This window comes from Stegastes partitus, unplaced genomic scaffold (assembly GCF_000690725.1).
Source record: "Stegastes partitus isolate 25-593 unplaced genomic scaffold, Stegastes_partitus-1.0.2 Scaffold185, whole genome shotgun sequence".
In the NCBI taxonomy this organism is placed as follows: domain Eukaryota; kingdom Metazoa; phylum Chordata; class Actinopteri; family Pomacentridae; genus Stegastes; species Stegastes partitus.
The window spans coordinates 94505-120433 of record NW_007577916.1 but is presented as its reverse complement, the minus strand read 5'-3'; the positions used below and the strand labels follow the sequence as shown (position 1 = coordinate 120433).

The 25929-nt window shown below is 44.6% G+C and overlaps 1 protein-coding gene across 1 annotated transcript in view; it reads left to right on the top strand.

Moving 5' to 3' along the window:
- The window catches only part of nphp4 (nephronophthisis 4), a 198022-nt gene that overhangs the window by 99202 nt on the left and 72891 nt on the right, over positions 1-25929 (top strand). The window contains exons 9-12 of the mRNA XM_008280199.1: positions 6244-6462; positions 6934-7075; positions 13413-13465; positions 24501-24638. Coding sequence (XP_008278421.1) covers positions 6244-6462; positions 6934-7075; positions 13413-13465; positions 24501-24638 — 552 coding nt within the window. The remainder of the gene's footprint in view (positions 1-6243; positions 6463-6933; positions 7076-13412; positions 13466-24500; positions 24639-25929) is intronic.

Genomic DNA, 25929 nt, shown 5'->3' with positions numbered 1-25929 from the left:
TCAGCCAGCGTTTCTGCTCCCGAATCACTCCTGCAATATATTCACTGAATAATACAAGAAGTGAGTGTTGGGTCATGTGCGAGACACTCGTTCTGCTCTTTCCTTCGTGTTCTGTGGGAGCTCTGACATGTTGGAGACAGAGAGTGTGCGGCGGAAAAAGAAAAAAGCGACACATTGGATAAATTGCCTCACAATTTCTGCTGGCGACTCCCTCCGCCATCAGATGATCTTTCTCTGCTTGGATCATTTTCACAAAATCGTCACTTTGAAAGTACACTCGTGTGATTTAATGTTTTATATAAAGCATCTTATTAATTCAACTCCATGGGATGGAAAAACAGGCAATGGCTCACGGGGGAATATATTGTTATCTGTTTTATGACTACGATAGATTTCTGGAGTTACAATTCAAAGGAATAGCTGTTAATGTCTGTGCTACTTGAGGGTAAAATTATGGTCTGAAACCAGCTCCCTCTTGTAGGGAATGGAGTATTGATCAGCATCTAGGGCCACTTGAGACGTGTGATGCTTTGGAGAGGTCCTCTTAGCTGTGCATAACAGGCGTTTAATGACAGGACGAGGTGCTCTCCTGCGTCATTCCCTCTACTTATGTGTCCAATATGGGTAAAAGGCAATATAGTGTAGTGTATAGCAGACTGGTCTGTGTGCATCTGAGCCACAGATCCAACACACAGTGCCAGCACCATGCCGGAGCCGACAAGTTAGTCACATACCAGTGAATAAATGTTTAAAATGTTTGAAGGTGTTCATTTATATAACATCCATCCATCCATCCATCCATCCATCCATCCATCCATCATCTGTGCATCCATCTAAAAGTAGCAAGACAAACTAAATTATAAAAATACTAATTTATTTTTAAATTTTTATTATTTTTTAATTAATTTTAAATTTAATTTTTTAAAAATAATTTGTTTCATTTTTATTTCTTTTAATTTTTCATAATGTCACTTTAAAAGCAAGCAATGTTATAAAAAATAAATTAAAAATAAAATAAAAATGAATAAATAATCAAAAACCCCCACAAAATGATCATTATTTTTATTATTTTATTTATTTGTCTTTATATTTCTACTTTTATTAGCCTTTTCTTTTATGTATTTATTTTTGATTAACATTGCTTTATGTTGCCACATTATTTAGTTTTTATTTTATTTATTTATTCTTCTTTTTATTTCCACTTTTATTTTATTATTCTTTTATTGATTTATTTTGGTAATTTGGCGCTCTCACTCCTCCATAGGTTGTCTTTGTACTGACCCTGGAATAAAAATGGCTTCGACTGCTGAGGCTGAGGCACAGTTAAATTAGGGTGATGTCCATAAACATAAAAGAAATAAAAAAAATAACAGAACAGCAAGTCTGTCTGTAACCATTGTCTGTATGACAATTTATTGCATTTAATATCTTAAGTCTGATGAACCTGTTTAGGTTGAATTGATTTAACTGGGCTAGTTTTACACTTCCATGACTCATAAGATGGATTTGAAGTAATTAATCAACCAAAGTGCAGTTCAATCACATTTTTTAAGGCAGCAGGAACTTGTGTTTCTAAGCTGAATGAACTTAAAATGATTTACAGTTCAGGATTCCTGCAGCAGCTGCAGACGAGCCAGAGGGAACTTGCCAATACCTGAGTGCAGAGAGTCACCGCCGCCCAGCCCGGGGCGAACGAACGCAGTGGTCACAGTCGCCACGCTATTTCAATTTTGCAGCTGCCCTCAGCTGAAAATAAAGATAATCTGTTTGTTATATTTCAGTGCTGATCCAAAGATGACACCAAACTTCCTGCGTGGGCGCGATAGTTTGCTGTCAGGGGCCCTAAGTGGCTGGTGATGGTCACTGTGGTGTTTGGGCAACTAAACATTACCCCGTCTGTCTGGCAGTCACTCAGCCGGAGATGGTTTACCGTGTACTCGCAGCGTTTGAAATGTCAAGTCCATTAACCTCTCCAAACACTCGACTCTGGGCTTTGTTAACTGGTCAGCAAGATTACTTTGCAAAACGCACAATAAAGTGACATTTAGAAACTGCCCTTGCCAGAAAAACAAAGACAGCGTCGGCTATTGTTCACCAAAAAAAAACAAAAAAAAAGCAGAGAATGGTTGGGGGCTTTAATTTACCTGACAAGGACATGTTGTGGATGAGGAACAGAAGTAGCATGTTGTGGTGAGACCACAGGAACTCTCAGAGAAGGTTGAGGGAGATGGAGTGGTGAAGAAAAGACTTGAACAGTGACTGGAGCCAGTTTCTTCTGTCAACCATGACCACAATCTTTTCTTTTTATTTTATTTAAACCACGTTATCAAACACTTTGTGCCCAGATCTCATCAAACCTCACATGAAGATGGACTTATTGATCGGTGTGAATGATCTCCTTGATTGGATGTCAGCTGACTCCTGGTCTGGTGGTGTGACTGGTTCTGGCCTTGTGTTGCTGTTTTTTTTTTCCAGTCTTCATTATTCTTGTCCAGAGCGCTTGTTGTTTCAGCAGCGATGTCGTCTTCTTGCTGCGTGTGATGTGGTTCTCCTCTCCGGGCTCTGCAGCTGTAAAACTGCACATCTCTGTGAACTGTCCACCTTCTGTGGGCTGATGTGGTTGTGGTGGCCAGAGGACAAAGAATAAATGAATCAATAAAGAAAGCAATAATATTTTCATAGGGAACACCCCTCGTGAAGCTCACTGGAAATCTGTTTTTGTGGGCTGAGTTTTTTATATTATTCCTCCTGGTAGAGGTGTTTTTTTTCCAGTCGCTGTCCTTTCAGCTCCTGAAATAATATCCTTTGATTCTGTGGCAATGACAGCTGTAACAGAGTTTGGAGTTTCAAGTTGGAGGTGAATTTGGGGTAAGCAGGCTGGCGGCGTTGCTGCTGACACGTCACGCCTGAACCGAATGTAGACAAATCCAGCAGAACACGAATCAGCAAAACACAGACTTCTGAGTGTGATTTAGAAGCAGGTACGAGTGGTTTGATGATTATGTGGCACAGTCATCACAATTTGCTTCAAGGCTGTTTCATGTTTTCATCAGCACCAGCTGGCCTGAGGCTGGAAACGACCAATAAGACAAACGTTTGATAGAAAGTCTGATCGTTCCACTTAAATACATCAGGTGCAAATCACCATGCAGCACACAAGGACAAGGCAACATGAGCGTGCTCCGTCCCTGGCTCACCAGCAGCCTGTCGTGCCTTGATAATGGAGCTCCTCCGTCTTTGCCGTTCTCCCCGTGGCAGCTGTGCAGGTCTTCTGAGGCGCCTCCATCTGCAGAGCTCCCCTGCTGAAGGCTGCAGCTGGCGGGTGCCCTTGTGAGATGGCCTCTGTGGTCTGGCCTGCATGACATTTAGAATGAAGACGATACTGTAGGAGTCCTGACCCGCTGAATCACATGATGGTATGTAGGAAATGTACTCTGAAGAGCTGTTAGCAGTAAGCACATAATGAGATGCGTGTTTTGCCTCCAAACAGCAACAGGCTCATCGTGTTTTCTGTTGTAGTTTAAGAGCACTTGTATGAAGTAAACTGTACTTTGTGATTAAACTTTTGCACTCGTTTACAGTTCGGGCACCACTCAGGTCTCCATCAGGAATATTTTAGATTGAATATTCATACATGTATTTAAACTATTTCTATTAATTAGTTTAAGTAGTGAACTCTGATTTCATTGACCTCCAGTTTCCAAACAAAGAAATACACGATGGTAATTATACACAACACACTTATTAACTACTACAAGCAAACAATGAACAACAACGACATAACAAACAACAAACAGGGAATAAATAAATACAGGTAAACAAACTAATTAATCTGCTGGATGAGTTGGTTCAGGAGCAGAGACACGACGACACGTTTTCATTGTTGTGTTGAAAAAGTAAAAACACTAAAAGTCAAAGCTCAGAGTTAAGAGACGTTTGCACTGAAAGAAAGTAGAAACAAAAGAACTTCAAACCCATCATGAAAGAAGAAGGATCCCCAAGAAAATAGTAGAAAGAACCCCCGTTGCATTCCACTGACTTTCATTTGTACTCAAAGTTTTGGAGCCAAGTTCAAATCAGCATCTAAACAATAATGGACGTGTTCCTCCCAAGGACTGGTCTGGACCTTCACTGTCCAGGAGAGGTCAGAGGCCAACACCTTCAGTACAGTCGTGACTCGATAATCCGACACTAAATGTAAAACCTTCTTCTATGTCGGATATCAAGGCTGTCGGATTGTCCAGACGGAGGTCCAGATACGAGGAGGGCTTGATGCTGGAAGGCTCATTAGTTGTTCATTATTGTTCATAGTTGTTATAATAACTAGTAGGGCTGGTCCCAGTAGAACTTTCTGCTCTCTGGATATTCAGGCCCAATTAATGATGAATATCTGAATATTCGGTGTGGTCAGGGGACACTTCCACCCCGGGGCAGCGCTCTGACGGGGTGGAAGTGTCCAGAACACACAGGCAGTACTTGGCTGCTGATGCTAGTTTAGTTAGCGCTCACACTTCTGTTTCCTCCATCGGTGGCGGCGGGGGAGTGGCAGATACGCTCCACCGTTACCATCCATGTTTACTTCCATAAACACTGAGCACGCTCGCTGCGTGTGACGTCGTCGTGTCCTCTTCTGCGCATGCGGGACACTTTTGGCTCGTATGAAGTTCACACAGCAGATCACATACAAGTCGCATTGAAGTGGAAACGTGAAGGAAGTCACAAAGAAATCCTCATTGAGCATCAAGTCCTGCAGTGTGAACGTAGCCAATCTGTGGGATTGTTCAGTCAGATAATACGCCGTCATCCTGATTGGTGACATTAAATGTCATGTCGGAGTCACAATCCAAGGCTGTCGCTATGTTAAGGCTGTTTTTATGGGTTCTGGTGGTTTTTCCTGAAAACCTGTCAGATAGCAGGTTTAGGATTGTTAAGGGTCGATTATCCAGTCACGACTGTATTTGATTTGAGCTAATTTCTTAAATTAAAACGTAGACATATGTTCAAATTGTAGAATTTCAGGATACATGAAAGGAAACTTCTAATATAACTAAGAACACAAGCATGTACGTTCAATAATAAGAAAAATATGACTTTAGACTGATGTAAGCTGAGGATAAAAGCCTCTGTGTCTTTTATGGCAGTGACAGAGAGAAGTGGGTTTTGTTCACAGACACTTCAGATGAGAGGTGTTCTTCAGTCCTGGTCCTAACGACACAGATCACTGAGTCCAGTGATATTAAAGTTCCTTAATGTCATGTTTTGAAACCCATCATTTCATTCTTGTATGGAAAGTTCTGGGTGTTTGGAGGAGAGAAATGTCAGGAGGACACAGTGAAGAATGCAGCCTCCTCCAGCAGGGTCATAAGAGGTCATTCTGCTGTAAACATCCCATGTGGAGATGCTCCACTTGGATGGGAGCTTTGGGTTAGCTGTCTTCTGAAGTGGTCGCCCACCAAGCTGTGAGAAAGGGAGCTGTTGTTCTGCTACGCTGCCCTGTTCTACCTGTGATTGATCGCAGTCGTCTGATAATGACCAACTTATTAATCAGTTCAGCAGAACCCCTGACACCTTGTGAGGATGATTTAAAGCAAAAGGCTTTTTTTTATTTTGTGCGGGATGGCTGCAGGAGGGCGATGCTGCTGATTGTATATCATGTCCAGACACAGCCCAGCTGCTCCTGGACCACGTGGACTACCTGGGCTCCAGCTCATGATCAGCTGTGTGTTGGTAGATGATGAGGCACCAGATGAACAGAGGGGGAAAAATTATTGAATGATGTGTTTTATTTTTATCTATTTATTTATTTTTTTACTTGGAGTCTAATAATGCACGATCAAATACTTCACCCTGGTTTAGTAAACAAACCATTTTATCAACTGATCACAGTTCAACACTGTAAAAGTCTGTAATGGTTCCATATTGATGACGGTACAGTAGAAAGTTTAACAGGTTTATCTTGTCATTTATTTGTACATTTACACTCTAGCAGTGTGAGTTTCTTACTGTCTTTCTTGTGATTTAAACCCATACCTGCTCATGCAAACTAATCAAACATTGATTGACTTAACAGTTAACTAATGGGTACATATTGACCAACACCTTGGTTAAACTACAGCAGAACTGCAGGCCAGGATCTCAAAGCAGAAAGCAAATGAAAGGCTAATCTTTAGTGAGCCTGTAGCACTGCTGCAGTTGCTTTCCATGTTTCCTGTGTGTGAATGTCCTGTTCTTAAATCCTTTCAGCTGTCTGCTACCTCCACATCCAGAGCTGCCTTTCTGCAGTGCCTTCGTTGGGGGATTTGGTGTCCCTTCCTGGAGTCAGCTGACTGGAAGGGGGAAGAGATACAGCTTGTTTTGCAAGGAGGTGCAAAGCCAAACCCTCATGGAGTCATGGTCTACAGCACAGAGGTGTCTGCCAGAACTCAGAGCCCTGCACCACTCTCAGCTCACGGCACAGTTCACGTAACACGACGGCACAGAGGAATATCTCACATGTAGAGGTGTTTAAACAAGGTGCTTTTTTCAGCACCTTTCAGCGCTGACACAGATGCTTCCAGGAAGACAAAACTTCCACATTATCCACATTGTTGTGTGTTTTTACTGCTTTTCCACCTGTTCAAGGTCAGGCGACATCATCCGTTAAAGCTACTTCACGGCACGCTTTGAGGCCCAAATAATTGTCTGCAGGTCTCATCGTTTTAGTATTAAAACATTTTAAGGGTGTAAAATTCATCACATTACGATGACTTAGCTTTTCACACCTTTGCTGTGAATTGTCACACGACGTGGATATTTGGAAATAACTACACGTCATTCCACCACTCATTCCCTCTTCCTTCTGCTGGCTCATTCACTCCCTGCAGAATCTGAACTGTTCACTCTCCAACTGTTTTTGTTGTGTTGCTGAAGTGTCTGAAACTTTCTCCTCTCAAGGAGGTCTCGGAAGCGAAGGATACAATAACGTTCTGGCTGTCATCCAGCCTGGAAGGGAAGGCGTCTAGCCCAAAGGCGTCTCTGAGGACGAAGCAGGAAGACGTGTCCCGTCAGAGGAGATCACCTTCATCACCTTCACCAGGTAAACATAATCAAGCAATCTATAATGGCTTTCTAAGCAAATATTTATACTTGGAAAGGAATAAGAATCAGCTCATATGAAGAGTTTTTCTCTCCAATAAAGAGGTAAGAGGCTTTTCATTGGTCACAGCTTTGCAGGAAGTTTAGTTTCTCTATGATAGATGGTTTGCTCATAGGACCAGAGAGTGTGTGGTCTGTTTCTGCTAATTGTTTGAGAGTGCACCTGAAGCATGTGGCAACACCCAGGTGTAATCAACCAAAGTTCTGAGCATCAGGCATCCAGCTAACCTGTCCTCTGCTTATAACAGCCTCCACCTCTCCAGCGTTATCTCAGCGGCACCACCTGCTCTCTGCATTAGCACGCTTCATGATTGCAGTCTTAGGGGAGCAAAGGGATGAAGCCAAAGTGCTGGGTGAAGAGTCTGGGTGTCCGCTAGGGCCTCTTGATCTTGAACAAACCTTACTTTGCATCCTCATGTGATGTCAGCTCTCAGACGGCGTCGTCAGCTCGTACTAGTCCAATACTACCCAGTGCTGATATTTTTGTGTGTTGTCACTCATTTTTGCATAATATTGCTCAGATAGGCTCATCAGCCGAGAAGTCAGGTTGACAGGTTGTGAACAAACCAGTAGTGATTAGGTTGGAGTTTGGTGCATTGTGGCTGGAACGGCAGCTGAAGGTGGAGTCCTTCACTGTCTGGTCCCTCAAACTTTGAGGATCTCTCGGTGCCGATCTGTTGTGGTAACGGTGGAGCTTAGGCAAAACATGGAACCGTCTGTTTACTGGTTGATCTACGTTCCTACCTTCACCTATGGCTCACCACTAGAGATAAGGTCGGTCATGTGGGAGGGGCTCAGAGCAGCACAGGACAGGAAGAACTACAACTCCTCCAGCATCCCGTCCTCTAAGGTGCAGACATGAGTGTAGAGGACAGAGGAGACAGCACACTTTCCTGGGGGGGCGTCAGTGCTGATGGTCCAAGCGCTGGATGAGTTTGTTCTGTGAGAATTTAGGGATGATGTTGTTGAGCTTAGGTCAACAAACAGAACCCTTGTGTATGTCCATGCAGAGCCTAGATTCTGCAGGATGTAGTGCAGTCCCATATTGCCTGCATCATGTACTTACCCAGCAGGCAAACAGGGGGTCCAGCAGGGGTCCTTGGAAGTCTTTTAGGTGGGTCAACACCAGTCTCTCCAAGGATTTCATGACTACAGATGTCAGAGCGCATGGCCTGTTAGTCATTTAATCATGAGATAAAGGTTTTCTTGGGGACTGGAGTGAATCCAGATCCATGTTGATGCTGTTTAGAAGCTGCAGTTTGTCTGTATTGTTAGTTAGAGAGCAGACATTTTCCAGATGGACAGAGGGGGGAGCAGTTTGGAAGCCATGCTGAGTTTAACAACCCTAACGTCTACTGCTCCTCATGTCAAGAGCTCCTGCTCAACTTTCCATCCATCCATCATCTATCCACCGCTTAATCCTCCGTAGGGTCATGGGGGGCTGGAGTCTATCCCAGCTGACTAACCCTAACCCTGGACAGGCCACCAGTCTATCACAGGGCTACACTTCCCGAGTTTAGAATCAAACAACATGAAACAATTTAGAATCACCAAACAGCCTCAACATGTTTTTGGACTTTGGGAGTCCAAGTCTCTGGAGAACCCGGTGAGAACCCACACTGCACAGATAGAAGTCCACACAGAGAGATCCCGGGTGTTCTAACCGGGATGCGAACCGGGGATCTCACCAAACCTTGCAGAGGTCAGACCAAAATCCTTTCATGAGGCAGGCTCCAGTTCTCCCCAGGTTCAAATATATGTAATTATACCAATGTAGCCTCACATGGCCACGTATGTAGAAATGTAGGCTTATTGCACTTTTAATTAAAATTGCACTAGTTTGTCGGCCACCATGTAAACCTGGGAATGAATTACTAATACTTCAGATTGAGTATTAATTAATTACTGCCTTGTGTTGATCAGTCTTATGATTAAAAGTAGAGATCTCTGATTTCATTGACCTCCGGTTCCCAAACAAAGCATTACATGGTAGCACCAATGATAATTATACACAACTCATTTATTAACTAACACTGCAAACAAACAATAAACAACAACGACATAACAAGCAACAAACACTGAATCAATGAATACAGGTAAACAACCTAATTAATGACCAGCGATCGTCACTCAGACAGTCGACAGAGCAGCGATCGATTGAGAAGCCAATTCCTAAATTCACTCGTTTAGCAGAAAGAAAATGATATTTGTGTAGCCGCTGCAGGTTGTGTAGCTGTGATGTGCATTGTACAATAAGAAAGCCCAGCTAAATTAGCCACTTCAGCATCATGTCCTTGCGTGTAATTTTGCAGGAGGTCTGACTGCATCCTGGGTTCAGCGCCACACGGTACAGCTGTGGTTCTAAGGAACACAAACAAGTCCCAGCGTTTTCTGTCCCTCCATTAGCAGAGTGATAATAGGATGCAGTAAGAACATTCACAGCGCCGCGGAGATGGGCCTGAAGTGTGACAGCCTTGTCTGAGCAGCTTTTATCTTCAAGTTTCTTCAGACCTCTATGAGCTGGATGTGATGGAGATCTGTACCAGATTAGTGCTGCTGTGCTGCAAGCTCATCACATTTCTTCACGCCTTCTCAGACTCGACGAGACGACGCCTGCTGACAGCAACATGCTATTTTCACTATTAGCAGATTGTGGTGGAACAGCTACACTCTGCATCTGACAAATGTTTTCATTTATTGTCTGATTTTAAGGGAGTGACCAGAGCTGCACCTGTTAACTGTTCTACCGCATCTTTCCAAAAACAAGCTGTTAAGGATCCGCCCACTGGAACAAACTTCTGATTAAATATTCCACATCTTGCAAACAGCAGAGATAAATGATGTGCCACCGTCCCTTATCGAAACCCAAACTGCTGATTTGCTCCGTTGTCTGTCAGTGAGTTGATTAAAAGCGCTGTAAACACTACATACGGCCACTCCATCCCAGTGACAGCAGAAAGAACCGGAGTGGACCCGGTTCGTATTCTTAATGATTTCCCTTCTAATGATGCCGTTAACTTATCTTGGGAGAGAAGAATAGTGTTGATCAGGGCCTACTTCATGGCTGTGTGGAGAAGGCTGTTGGCAACATTTATTAATGACATTTTAATCAGTGTTGAAGTGTCCTCAGAGGGTTGCCCAAGAAGCCTGGATGATTTAGGCTCGTGTTCAGAGAAGGATTGTATCATGTATCTCTGTCATTCGCTTTCATTTCAGCACCTTAACCAGCCTTGATGTTGTTTTCTCTACGACTGTGTGGATGGACAGACGTGGAGCTCTTTCCTTATTTACTTTCAGAAATACTTTAGTGCAATATTTCTGTCATCCTCTACCAGACAGTTCTGAGCTCATTGCACATTTTGAATGTATTTTTATATGAGGTGAGCTAATACAGTCGTGACTGGATAATCGACCCTTAACAATCCTAAACCTGCTATCTGACAGGTTTTTAGGAAAACCCAACAGAACCCATAAAAACAGCCTTAACATAGCGACAGCCTTGGATTGTGACTCCGACATGACATTTAATGTCACCAATCAGGATGACGGCGTATTATCTGACTGAACAATCCCACAGATTGGCTACGTTCACACTGCAGGACTTGATGCTCAATGAGGATTTCTTTGTGACTTCCTTCACGTTTCCACTTCAATGCGACTTGTATGTGATCTGCTGTGTGAACTTCATACGAGCCAAAAGTGTCCCGCATGCGCAGAAGAGGACACGACGACGTCACACGCAGCGAGCGTGCTCAGTGTTTATGGAAGTAAACATGGATGGTAACGGTGGAGCGTATCTGCCACTCCCCCGCCGCCACCGATGGAGGAAACAGAAGTGTGAGCGCTAACTAAACTAGCATCAGCAGCCAAGTACTGCCTGTGTGTTCTGGACACTTCCACCCCGTCAGAGCGCTGCCCCGGGGTGGAAGTGGTCAGAACTTGCACAAACGCACCAGTTAATTAGACGTGAAGTCCAGCGATGCGTCGTGTTCTAACAACACACTAGTTATTATAACAACTATGAACAATAATGAACAACTAATGAGCCTTCCAGCATCAAGCCCTCCTCGTATCTGGACCTCCGTCTGGACAATCCGACAGCCTTGATATCCGACATAGAAGAAGGTTTTACATTTAGTGTCAGATTATTGAGTCATGACTGTATTTACAGAATTATCTTGCATTCTTCAGTGCTTTAAATAAAAATGGAGCGTTGGAGTGGGATTAGTGAGGCGATAACTATTTATTGCGAGTATTGGAAAGTTTATCTTTTGGGCAAATCTGCTTCATCTTTCTGTGATCTCTGGCTGTACAGATTATTTACTTCATAACATGGATTTAGTTTTTGGGGATTTGACGGTTTTCATGTCTTCATTGCCATTACAAACGTATTGAACTCTTCCCAAAAGGGGATCATTTCCCTACTAATAAGATGAAATACCTCCTGCTTGATGACCAGTCAAATCCCTTCAGAATTTAATTGTGATGTCTAATAGTTTGCATTGAGATTTTTCTTTTTTCTTTTCTTTACATACATTTGGGGGCTTTTGTAATATTTTATAGAAATATGAAAGGTTCTCTTTGTATTTGTTTCTGTTTTGAATCAGTTATTGTTTTCATTACATATATATATATTTAACTTGCCTTCTTTTGAATGTTTCAGAAGATAATTTCTCATCACAAAATGTTTTTAGTCCAACCCGTATTTCAAAGCTAATATTTCCTCTGAATTTATAGCATACTTGAGGATATATGACTAACCCATTAGTCAGGGTCGTGTGCCATTTCTCTGAGGTTTGCCCATTTGTTGAATACTTCAAGGGTTTTGCGTGAACGTCTCCAGTTCATTACAGCATTTCAAACACACTGACTCTGCTCTGTATGTTTTTTTCATTCTGCTTTTCCTGTAAATGGTTCGTTTTCCAGATGATGCGGCTGCGATTTCTGTTTCTACGCTGATCCATTTGACCTCTGTGGTTTTTTTTCCTCTCATCCCAGAGTTGCGCTAATTCACGTCTTTGATGCATACATGCATGTATGAAGAGCTCGCTGCGTCTCACAACCAAACATTTGTTAGAAAGAAGCAACACACTTGACTCATATCAACATGCACCTTTAACTTATTTATGATGTGCATTAGCGTGACTTCTACTGAGCGATGTGGAAATTCTCATCAAGTCCGTACGTTTTCATGGATCAATAATTTAGCCGCTGAGTTCTCTGTTGTGTGTGTGAGCATCACTCTGTGTCTAATGATAAGCTGAGAGGAAGAAAATCTGGAGGAGGTCTTGCTGTTTTGACACCGATGCTCTTGAAGGAATTTTAATGATGCACCATCTTTACATGCTGAATGCGTTCTGGGTCGGTCCCCCGAGTCTCGGACTCGTACAGGTGCTCGTATCCAACATTTTATTGATCACAAATTATCGGCCAATCGCACATCAATCCAGCTAATGATGTGAGACGCATTCTCCATGGGATCGAGAACTAAAGCAGCGAGAAAGTGGAAACCCCCTCCAAAAAACCAAAATGGCTGCCAGGGGGGGTGATGCCAAAGCACATTTGTGACAGCGAGCCAGCCAGTCCCACACCACGTCCACTCTGTGTGCATGTAGTCTGAACAGATGGGAGCTACAGTACGACACCCCAGGCAACTTAAGTAATTTCCAAAAGGCCAGTCAAGCCGAGCACAGAGAGCGAGAACGAGTGGGAGAGGAGGACAAAGAGATGCTAGAAAACCTTTCATTTCAGCATTACCATGGCTACCGACCAAAAATCTCAGGAAGCATTGTTCGACTTTAAACTCAGTGTGGCGGCTAAATCCCAGCCTGCCTCCTGATCTGTGTGAAATTGGATAGATTTATTATGTTTGTACAGAGTTGCGGTCTTCCAGTGTTCGGCGGAGTTATTTACTTCGCCGGAGTTCTTCAGCACACGCCGCCACGTTGGACTTTTCTACCTCAGGACGCCAGTTCGCTGCAAATCCAATCAACGGGAAAGCAATTAGAAGAGATGACATTTTACACTGAACTCTTGTCTGTCACAAACTAATATTCCATTAAATGCCTACCCAAACTATTAAATTAAGTGTGCTGCCAGGTGCACGGAGCATGTGGAAGATATTATAATCTTGTTAATTGAGCTTGTTAAACACCGAGCTGAAGATGCTTGTACATAGCTGTGTGACACGAAGACCTCATCCAGGAGATGACGTAAACAGGATAGACTTTACGAGCTGGATTGGTCTTTATCTTCTCCCTCTTGCTTGTGTTTTCCAGGTCAGAAAACCATTCCAGCGGCTTCTCCTCCAGAGTCTCCTCAAGGCCCCGGGGTAAGACACTTTATCACCTATTGAGTTTTACAGGCGACCTCTAATACGGCCCAATTACAGAAGGTTCTGTCTAAACTTTTTCACCACAAGCTGTACTCAGATGTCCTTCAAATCAAACAAGTTCTAATAATTTGTCATTACCAGCTGCATTGATCCTAAAATAAAATTAGCAGCGACTTTAAATATCTGCGTTTTAGAGCCTGAGTGCAGTCCTGATTCAGTTCAAACTTGTTATTTAGCGTTTGACTCGTGTGAGCGTTGTCACAGAGAGCGCCGCCGCAGCCCTTTGCATCATCAACACTTCCACTAATCTCTACAAACAGACACCTGCAGATAGCCGACGGCCGAAGCAGCCGCTTGTGTGTGAACTGCCAGTCAGCATTCAGCCAGACAAAGCAAGGACGTTGATGCTGCTGTCACACAGCACCGTTCATTAAAGAGCTGTTTAAGGAGGCAGCGGTACCGATACCAGTGGGCCTATGGAAGTTTTCACTGTTTCCGTTTGTCTGTTGCCTTTTGTTTAGATGTAGATTAAAAATGAAAGCATAAAAAATACTTTATAATTTAGAGAAGGTTCAGGAAAAATCTGCCACTCCCCCGCCGCCACCGATGGAGGAAACAGAAGTGTGAGCGCTAACTAAACTAGCATCAGCAGCCAAGTACTGCCTGTGTGTTCTGGACACTTCCACCCCGTCAGAGCGCTGCCCCGGGGTGGAAGAGTCCCCCGACCGCACAGAATATTCATCATTAATTGGGCCTGAACATCCAGAGACCAGAAAGTTCTATTGGGACCAGAACTACTAGTTATTATAACAACTATGAACAATAAATATAAACAACTAATGAGCCTTCCAGCATCAAGCCCTCCTCGTATCTGGACCTCCGTCTTGACAATCCGACAGCCTTGATATCCGACATAGAAGAAGGTTTTACATGTAGTGTCCGGTTATCCAGTCACGACTGTACTGACTTCATAGGAGAGCACTAAGAGTGGGTTTTAGTCCACAGCTGACCAGGAGTAGTTCCTGCTTGGACCAGGAAGCCCCTCTGGCAGCCTCCGTACATGTGTGCAGCTCTCCTCCCATGCTCTTTAGACAAGGATCATAAATCTTGACTAACCCTCACTGATGCTGTGTCTGGCTCGTCGGCACAGATTGCAGGTCAAGTCTATAAATTTGAAAAAAAAAAGCATCAGGGAAACGTGCTATCTGGCCCAGATCTCTCCCCAGCAATGTGATTAGGATGCATAACTGAAGAGAGGCATGTTTACAATTTTTAAAAAATGTTTTTCTTACTTTTAATCTTCTGCCTCACCTGGATGAGATTGCAGAAAGATTGGGGTACATCAAAATATCCTACAGCCAGAGTTTCACTGAGTAAGTATGCATCAGGCTCGGCGAACGAAAAATGGAAGTGTGTGGGCGAGTCGAAATTGTTCTTCTTGGTGAAAGACAACAAAATGTCTGTCTGTGTCAATCACGGATAACATCGCAGCTGAATCCTGAGAAAGAGGTAATGCTGATCATCATAATTATGCCTAGTTGCATCCATTTAGATTAAATGTCACATTAGCATCAGTGTATGTTTGAGGCAACTGATATAGCACTGATCAATTCAGCAGCAGCTTTGTAATAAATTTACAGCAGCATAATCATCCGTCCGTGACATCTGGTGTATGTGGGTGACGATGACTCATATCTGCTTCTCAGTGAAACACCAACATCGACCATATGTAACGTATACCAACAGTGTGTGTGTGTGTGTGTGTGTGTGTGTGTGTGTGTGCGCTGCTCGGTGCTGGTGGAGCTGAGCTACGGGGCGTAGCCGTCATCCCTCAGCCTGAGTGGAAGTGCTAGCGGAGACTGGGAGCGGTGATAGATGGTGCTCTCTCTCAGGATGAGGCCAGTAGCGGAGGAGGAGGAGGAGAGAGATCAGCTCTGTTTCGGTGTGAGCTCTCTGGGCCAGAATGAGTCGGCATTGTCGACTCATTTTAAATTGAACCAGCAGGGGCCGAGAGCCGTGGGAGTGCTGCACCCATGAACTCTGCAAATCGACCCTCATTTTGATTAAGCAGCGAGGGCGGTGGAAGCCTACAAGTGGGCAGCTCCCAGTGGCTGAGAAGAGACGACTGTGGTCATACTGGGCAGCTCTTCGGGGATGACATTAAAGGAAGGTGGTGCTCAGCTGGATGTATCGCTCTACGCGATGCTCTTAAGAGTCTTTTATCAACTCGAGGCTCCCAAAACATCTGTTCTATCAGATAATGTGCTGCTTTCACGGCGTGCTGCTGTTTGAATATGTTTCCGCTGCAAATCAGAAGATGCTTATATCATATTATCAGGGTTTAAGGGTGAGAGTTCAGCTGCACTCTCCCCAGGGAAACAATTAGCTGTGCTCCAGAGGGGAAACCCACACCACAGGACCAGAACCCTGGGCAATTTACTGGGCTGTTGATGTCAATTAAAAAAAGGAGAAGGAAAAACCAGAGACCACCGCAGCCACAAGTGGCAATGGCGGCACATTAGATTTAAAAACCTTACCGCAAGCAGAACGATCGGTCTTCTATCTACGACCAGCTACAACTGTCGGTGTACCACTGAGCAAGGATGCTTTTGGCAAAACTGCTTTTACTAAGTGACAAGTTAAAAAAATACTTGCTTCTAAACTGCATTAAGTCACATGTTTAGACAAATACATTTAATTCTGTACATGTCTTCAGCCGCTGTTTGGTTTCTAAACAGAGCTGAAAAATACAGACTCACAGTTATTGACGAGCTTGTGAGGAAAGTCAGACATCCAGCGACCAACAGCCTTTTTCTCAGCAGCTGGTGGAGACCAAAGCAAACATAAAGGGAATATTTGACCTGCATTCAGAGCGTGTTCAGAACCGTCGCTCCATGTAAAGGTGCTGTTGTGTGTCCTATCGAAGGTGTGAACATGTCAAACGATGTGTTTTCAGACGCTCCCCGGGGGACAAACGCATCCCTTAATGCAGCTTTACATTTACAGTAAATACTCAGTGAATGATGGTGCAGAGCAGCAGTCATTAGTGCCCCGGCTGCTCGCTGCGCGCACCATAGATATTTATCTGATGGCCATCCAGGATTCTACAGAAAGAAATGAAACAGAAGCGCCTGTGTGAAGCCATGCCACTGCTGCTGGCAGCCGCCCTCCGATTCATCACCAGCGTAACCGCCGCGAAATTCACAAATGCAGCCTCTCTCTCTCTCTCTCTCCGTTTTCAAAGATGCTGATATAAAAATACTCTTGTTCCGTCCTGCGATGATTTTCGCTGTTCCACTAAATTCTGCTTTCCTCCTCGACGTGGTTGTCAAGTGCTGACTAATCAATGGCATCCGTCTCTGAGACGACTCTGTAAACAAGCTGTATTCTCTCGCTCTGTCTGTAGGCATTGTTGGATCTGACAACTTTCTCCTGCTTGCATAAATTATTGATCCTCGACACTCTCGCTTTGCTGCGGCGCAGAATGCTAAAGATCCCGGGGTATTTATAGCCAACATTTGGAAGAGCAGCTGAATTTGTTTGCCTCCGCTGATGATGATGGTTTCTCTCGCCGGGCCGCGGTTGTGTTTCAGGGTCGTGCTCGCGCTCTGTTGACCCAGGTGGTCCTGTGGTCGGCGGGCCGAAGGTGAGGCCATGTTCCAGTTTGATGCTGGCAGAGGGCTTGCTCGGCAGCTGGCTCTGCCTCAGTCACATCTAGTTTCTGCTGCCTTCCTTCACAACGAGTCGTCGGTCCCTCGTCTTCTAATGAAAGAGTTTTCAGGGTTTGTGAGCGGTGGATGTCGTGTGGCTCTGTTTTAGCATCCCAGCCTTTACTGGTGTGTGTGTAGGGGGAAACATTTAGTAAAAACCACCATGTAGGTTATGCTTTGAAGTAAAGTTTTATATAATATTATTTAGATTTTTCCTCAAACAAATCATCTGTAGTTTCTGTTTCTGTTAAAGCTGGTCATGTATGCTAATTACGCCTCTGAGGTCGCAGCCCAACACTTACCTCCACTTTACTGATTACTGGAGGAAAAGTAATTTCACTTTTGTAATTGATCGTCCTGAACTTTCATTTCACAGATATTCCTCATGTCATGGCTGTAAAGGACATTAAACTTAAAAAATAGCGCAAGAAAGTGCAACCCGCCCCCGTGTGCACTTCAAGGACCTGTAACTCTGAAATAGTTTCAGTGTGAAGGTAAAACTTTGCAGACCTTTATTAAACATCCTAAAGCTGCTGGTTCTGAGGAGTTCAGGTGGGAGGCACTGGGTTTTCACTGAATGACCCAGTTAATCATGAAGCCGTTATGTCAGGGATTTGAAAGGTTCTTACAGATCTTCACTCGCTCCTCGCCCGTCGGTCAGCGTTGCTCTCGTCTTACCTGAATCTGTATCTCAGCGTCTACCTGCTCCTGCCTGCACGCCTCTTGCATCAGTCGCTGCTTCCTGCCTGCATTTGCGTCGTCCCTCTTGTGCTCTGTTGTTTTTATTTATTTATATTTGTGTCTGTGCGTGAGCCGATCCTCGTGCACGGTTCTGTAGACTTCAGCGTGAGGGAGGACAGAATCGTGAGCGTCCCAGATGATTTGAGCGTGCAGCAGGAATTGCGTGAGCGAGCAGGACGGATTCTCACGCTCATAATGATCAAAGCTGCATGTGCTCGGCGGTCTGAAGCTGCTCTGAGAGATCAGTTTGACCCGGACGCGTAGGGCCGCCCTGGTGAACCTTCTGCTTTCTAGTGGGCCAGGCAGGACGGGCTGGACCTTTCTTAACCACCAGGTGGAGACAGAGAGCAGTGTTTGGCGTCTGTTATCTTAAAAATCTGAACACACGGACAGTAAATAAAAATCACATTTGATTTGTTGGCAAAGCCTTTGTAGTGGTGTCATTTTGAGAGTAAGAGGAATTACAGAATAGTTCTTAGCTATATAGCCACATTAGCATCCTGCTGTTGAATCCTCTGAGCCTTGAATGATCAGAACCATTATAACATAAACACATGTAGCTGAGGCTCGTCGGTACTTCTGAGCCTGATATGAGGTGGATGGATTCACTGTTGTCAGATTTAACTCCATGTGGGATTAAAAAGAATAATCTTACAAACAAAAAACAATTTTCATAATAGACGTGGTACAAATCCGACATGCCGGTATGAGAAGCTCACGGGATCAGTCCGACTGCAAGAATCTGGCTGATCTTCAGTCTGTGGTGCTGATCAACACTCCTACCTGTAACATGTAAGTCACATGTAACATGTAAGTCACATGTTGTCCTAAACCGTCATGTGAGCGTCAGTCCAGGGAGCGACTGCTTGATTCTGGTTTCTTTGCGGACTTGACTCTACGTCTGGGTGTGTCCTGCTACTTGTTAGAGATGGTTGGCAAGCTGCATTTGGCAACTGAAGCTGCCAAAACAACTGGAGAAAATTCACAGTCAACCCTCAGATCTGATTGTTTTTCTGTGAATCCATGCCTCGGCGCTCTCATCTGTTAATTTACAGACTCGGTAGCGCTCAGAATTTGCTTTGTGCTGAGATCTTTTTGTCGTCGCTATACTTCCATAAGACACGGCCGCTCTCTGCACACACACACATGCAGGTCCCATGAAGCCAGAGTGTGAACAGATGATCTGCTTGGCTGTCAGGGCAAACAGGCTGAGTTCAGAACATTGGCAGCCACAGCAATGCCACTACTAATTGCCTTGTTCCATGTATTCTCCTGGTGTGTGTGTGTGTGTGTGTGTGTGTGTGTGTGTGTGTGTGTGTGAGATCCTCTCATGCAGAGTCTATCTGGTGTCTTTCACACCCTCTGTGTGCAGTACGCGGTGACTCAACGTGAGATCACATGCATGTGCGTGAAATGTGTCTTGGCTCAGCAAAGCTGGTGAAGGCTGCCGTGCGACAGTCCGTTGGCCTTGACATTTTGGGACATTTTGAATTGTGAGGACATTTTGAGCAGTCCTAGCAGCCAGAACAGCTCATTTTAGGGTTACGCCTCCACCTAGCGCGAGAGTTGTGAGCGAGCAAACTGTGGCGTGGCCGGCAGTTTGCAATGAAGACCTTCTCCTCCGACGCTGGGTGGCAGTGAGTCGAAGCGGTTTGAAATCTGTTGCTTCTGCTCTGTTTCAGGGACTCTTCAGTTTATGTCACTAACCGTGGATTCAAATACGCCTCAACAACAATAGCTTTCAAGACAGGGATGAGTATTGGGCGGGTATCAGGTGGTAGAGCAGGTTGTCCTCCAATCGTAAGGTTGGCGGTTTGATCCCCTCCACGGTCAAAGTGTCCTCGGGCAAGACACTGAACCCGAAGCTCCTCCCAGTGGCAGGCAGGAGCTTGCATGGCAGCTCTGTAGCCAGACTGGTGTATGAATGTGTGTGAATGGGTGAATGATGTCAGAACGACTCACAGGGAGGAGGATCAACCCCCAGTTGAAACCCAAACTCAGGTGTTAATGGCTCCTTCAGGATATCAGTATGTGGAACTCCCAGACCTGATGAAGCCTCTTGGATCAGAGGTGGAACATCTTCAAGGAACTCAAGCAGGTCCAGCTGCTACCATGAATCTACCAGAAGAACCCTGACCTGGATGACTGAGGATCTTCACAGACATAAGTGCAGACCGTCTACCAGTATCTGATGTTTAGTTATTTGAACACATGGAGGGTTTTGGTTCTGGTTAATTCGCTGACACCTTTGGTTTATTATGGTTACAGCAGGACTGGTTTATTACCAGAATTCTCTTGGCAGCGATCTCTTCTTGAGCAGCCACTTTGTCAAAAATACACAGAAGAGCAACTGGTGCACGGGTTGCAGAGTGCAGTCGAACACACACATGCTGCTTCAATAAACAAATCTGCCTTTTCCCATCATGCCATGAGTAATTGATTTCATTTGATTTCATGCTGCTCTCAGCACACACACAACAGTGAAGTCGGTTACCTTGCTGGGAAGTTGTTGGAGGTAAGCAGCCTGTCACCTGCAGCTCTTCATCTAGCAGCCTTCGTCTTCCACTCCCCTCTGCAGTGTCTACGGCTGGCCTGCTGTCAGTTTTACATTCAGATTGCAGGGTCAGGTGCTGCATTTTTTCTTTGACCTGCTGTCAAAAAAGGCAGAACACAACCATGATCTATGACTTGTTTTGTAGACTTTATTTTTTTTGCTTCCTGTGGCGTTTCCACAATAGAAAATATCCAAACTGTGGATGTTTGCATTATCTTTGATATGGTGTGAAGAGAGTGAATTGTAAGTAAACTGGAAACGAGAGCACCCAGAGGAAATCATGCAGAAACACAGAGGATGTACAAACTCCTGTCAGACCCAGTGGGGTCTGAAAATATTACCTTCTAGCTGTGAGCAATTGTAGGATTGCTAAGGAACACGTTTCAAACAAGTGTAAGCTTTAACAAGCCTGCTTGCACATTTTTAGAGGGAGAAAAGATGCAAACGTTCTCACCGTGAAGCATCACGTCCTGGTGTGTGTCAGCACTATCAGCTCGTTTTGCATGATGTCCTATCGAGAAGCAGCGACTTTTAATACAAGGCTTGGAGTTGGTTTCCTCTCCTCTGCCTCTGACCTGCTGGTGGTTCAGTCTGTCACCAAACCTGCTCACCTTGATTTCCTGTTACAGTGGATATCCCAGTGTTTCTGAGGAGACCAGATATTTGAGGATGAATTTGTAGTACAGTGGTGACTGGATAATCAACCCTTAACAATCCTAAACCTGCTATCCAACAGGTTTGTAGGAAAAACCAACAGAACCCATAAAAACAGCCTTAACATAGCGACAGCCTTGGATTGTGACTCCGACATGACATTTAATGTCACCAATCAGGATGACGGCGTATTATCTGACTGAACAATCCCACAGATTGGCTACGTTCACACTGCAGGACTTGATGCTCAATGAGGATTTCTTTGTGACTTCCTTCACGTTTCCACTTCAATGCGACTTGTATGTGATCTGCTGTGTGAACTTCATACGAGCCAAAAGTGTCCCGCATGCGCAGAAGAGGACACGACGACGTCACACGCAGCGAGCGTGCTCAGTGTTTATGGAAGTAAACATGGATGGTAACGGTGGAGCGTATCTGCCACTCCCCCGCCGCCACCGATGGAGGAAACAGAAGTGTGAGCGCTAACTAAACTAGCATCAGCAGCCAAGTACTGCCTGTGTGTTCTGGACACTTCCACCCCGTCAGAGCGCTGCCCCGGGGTGGAAGTGTCCGGAACGTGCACAAGCTCACCGGTCAGTTAGGCTGAAGTCCAGCGATGCGTAGTGTTCTAACAACACACTAGTTATTATAACAACTATGAACAATAATGAACAACTAATGATCCTTCCAGCATCAAGCCCTCCTCGTATCTGGACCTCCGTCTGGACAATCCAACAGCCTTGATATCCGACATAGAAGAAGGTTTTACATTTAGTGTCGGATCATCGAGTCACGGCTGTCGATGTGTTTAAAGTGAGTCAGTTTGCATCTATAATATTTCCATTTGATGAAATCATACAGACGTTTAAAATGTGAGTTCTTCTGTTTAAATATTTCACTCAGTGTCAGCATCATATATCCTCAGTGACGATTTGGAACATGTAGATGCTGAGTGAGGAAGATGGTTTTTCCAACCTTCAGGCCGCGTCACCATAAATTCAAGCCAAAATTCTGCTTTAGGATGTAAAAGTCATGATTAGTGTGTGTGTTTGTGTGTGTGTGTGTGTGTGTGTGTGTGTGTGTAGCGTGAACGTGTAGATGTTAGATTGTGTGTTCCCTGTTTCTGTTCACAGTACTAAGAACAGTCTGACACTTGTTGTTATGGATACCGCTGTACTGTCTGTTCATGCCACTTTCAAGTTCTGTCAACCCAAATCAGGCCTCGTCTCTGTTTCTGTGGCTCACAGCAGTGAACGTAGTGCTGAAGTATCACAGCGTCCTCACGCTCTGCTCTGTACAGGAAGAGCTTCATCATGAAGTATGTGGTTGTTAATGCTTGTTTTGTTTTAAATTGAGAATGAGATTTATTTTAGACTAAATCAACGTAATGGTACTCAACAACATCATGAGTATTTGTTAGCAGATTCAATGAGGTCAGAAACACACGTGGAGGCAGCTGCTGTATCTTTGATCCTTTTTTTTTTTACTTCATAACGTATCTGCTCAGCCCAAATTTAGAATAATTAGATTCACGGTTGACACTGACTGATCTAACGTGCACTGATCCTGACAGTCCTTCCTGGTTAAAACAAAACGAACGACGACTGTGGAGGTTGTGCCGTTTCAGTCTCTCCAGTTTGTTGGTGGTAGTCATAAGTCTGGCTGTTAGTTAGAACAGGAGCTACTGGCTGGATGAACCTTTCCCAGTGGGCAGCAGCAACACTTAAAGTTTTGTAGACTACAAAATGTTAACATGTCATCCACGTTACCAGAGCATTCTAAAGGTCTACATTCATTATGATATGGATCTGAGGACATCCATCCATCATCTCTACACCTTCATCCTCACCAGGGTCATGGGGGGCGGAGCCTATCCCATCTGACTCAGGGTGAAGGCAGGTTCACCTGGACAGGTAACCAGTCTATCACAGGGCTACACTTAGAGACAGACAACCAAGCACACTCACATTCACACCTACGGACAATTTACAATCACCAATTAACCTCAGCATGTTTCTGGACTGTGGGAGGAAGCCGGAGAACCCGGAGAGAACCCACGCTGCACGGGGAGAACATGGAGACTCCACGCAGGAAGATCCCGGGTGTCCTCACCGGGACGCCAACCGGCGACCTTCTAGCTGTGAGGCAACGGTGCTAACCACTGCTCCACCTTGCAGCTCACATAGTTATTCAGATCACATGTTCCTATGATCAGATAAGTCTCTGGTTGGATCCTGCCTGTGTCGGGACAGAGCGCAGGACTCTGAAGCTCAGAGAAAAACTCTGTGCTTTGCATAGAAGTCCAATAGATCGGGTTTGGGTGTCAGTACAAGATGCCTCTTGGATGCCTCCTCTTGGTGATCCATCTCAGAGAAAACCTTTGGGCACACTCAGCCATGCCAGAGGTATAATATATCCTGTTGAGCATGGGGATGCCTGAGAATCCCTCAGGATTAGCTGGAGGTGGTCAGGGAAAGGCCATCGAAGCTGCTCTAGTTACTCTGCTGCAGCGGCTAATCGAAACGAGATAAATGATAGAAAACTGTCACGATTAGAGGAAGTCACAAATGAAATAATCATTATAATATTCTGGTCATTAGTCAGGCACAGCACTAGTTTGGACCCTGCATTGTGGCTTCAGCATTTCCAAAGTGCTGATTCCATCACCGTACAATAAAGTCACGCTACTCATTACTTTTAATATGCATCATCTGCAGTCGAAGGAACCACAGATAAATACCAGTAGAGCTAAGTTAGTGAATGAGAACGTCACGGAAAAACTAAACTCGAAGCACGAAGTAAGAATCTTTTTTGTTTGGTTGTGAGTTTGCACCATCAAATTAAAATGATAGTAGATAAGAAAAAAAATCATATATAACAGTCAGAATTCTAAACGTGTTTTAAATCTGGTTCTATGTGCAGCTGAGGGGCAGTTAATATGTGAAGCTACATCTCTGTGTAATTAGCATGCGCCCTGCACCGTACATTCAATAACTACATGATTGAAGTTGAGCTGGAAACAATGAAGTGAAGGTCCCCACTGCTCCACAAGTCCCTCGTCAGAAGTGACCGACACGCTGTAGACTTAAAGGACAACAAAGCCCTCGAGTCATATAGGATGTTCCTCTTTGTTTCCAGTCACAAGTCAACAGTTTTGAATTGGACCTGCTGTGGGATGGATGACTACGCTAAAAAGAGTGTGGGTGGGGAAGCGGGTGGAGTGAGAGGAGCGTCTAAGTGCCAGAGCGGTGTAATGGGCTGCTGTTGTCATCTGAGACAGCACATGTGTCTCTGTGGCGTGAAGTGTATTCCTGAGCCCTGTTGTTCATAATCATAATAATAACAGCGAATCATTTGCATTGTTTCTCTGCAGCTCTCACTGTCTCAGCTGGCAGCTACTTCACGCTACCCGACCATCAGCCACTCCAGCTCGGCGTTGCCGTGGCAACAGTCATTTCCTTCTCTGCTCCATCCTTCCCCGTTGGCATCGGCCCACCAGCTGTCACATGTCGTAAGATTTCCACCCCCGTTTGCAAACACACACTCGCACGCAGAAACGCACACACACACACACACACACACACACACACACACACACGGAGCCTCGTACTTTGCGTATGTGCTGGAAAATACACAAGCATTAAGGAAAAAGACGAAACAGATGCATTCACAAGATTCACATTCAAAAAAAACCAAAACACACAACGTGGTACGTAGGACTTTATACATCCCCACAGGTACACAGACAGTTACTCACAAGAGTTCAAAGGCACACTCACCTTTACAGCACTGTGCTCATAGCCACAGAGAAACACACACACACACACACACACACACACACACACACACACACACACAAAGCAGCCTCAGAACTGAACTCCAGCCTCTGCACACTCTTTGTCTTTGGAGCTGCTGGAGGTGCCGAAGCTGCTTCTTTTCATCTTTATAATCAAAAGGAGCATTATTCTTTCACTTGGCTTTTCAAATCTTTCCACACAGACTACTTCACTTTTCTCAAGGTATCGCGTATCCCGCGTACCCTCGTGCTCTGCCCTCTTCAAAAAAAACACGTCTGACTCGCCTGTTCTGGAGCGCGTTCGTTATTGATTTTAGTAACGGTAATTAGTAGTGGCATTACTAACGCTAAAACAAGAATTAAAAACACAATTAATTCAGTTTTACCTCAGCTCTTGTCTGATTTAATCCACATAGCATCCCAGCGAGCTAGAACTGAGGTGATAATAGAAATTACATCTGAGAAAATATCTGACTGGCTCTAATTGCTAACAAGCTTTATGCAGCTGAACAAAGTCCTATCATCGCAGCCAGGGGACACACTGGAGCAGAAATGAGGAAGTCAGCTATACTGTGCTGATTTTAATAACGCTGCTGAATAATTTCCTGAAATAATACGGGGCTAACCTGTTCCCCGCAGTCGTAGGTGTTTGCTGCTGAGAATTGGCTGGCAGAGTCGTTTTGCCTTTGAAAGCTGTCTTGTCTTTGCTAAATTAGACCATGTTCACCCACAAAGACGCATATGTTTGGGGAATCGGCGCGCTGCACGCTGGAAACACTGGTTAAAATCCCACAGAACGGCGAGGAAATCATAATGCTGTAATCCTGGGATTAACCCGGAATCTCTTTCTGCTTATCAGAATCAGTTTGCACATTTCTATATGATATGTCTCTTTGATGCGTGAAAAAAACAAAACACAGAACATATTGCTGCTGTTTGCAAAGTGTCGAGATTTCTTCGGCTGCTTGTTTCAGTTCAGCTCAGTCACACGTTCATATCGGTGACG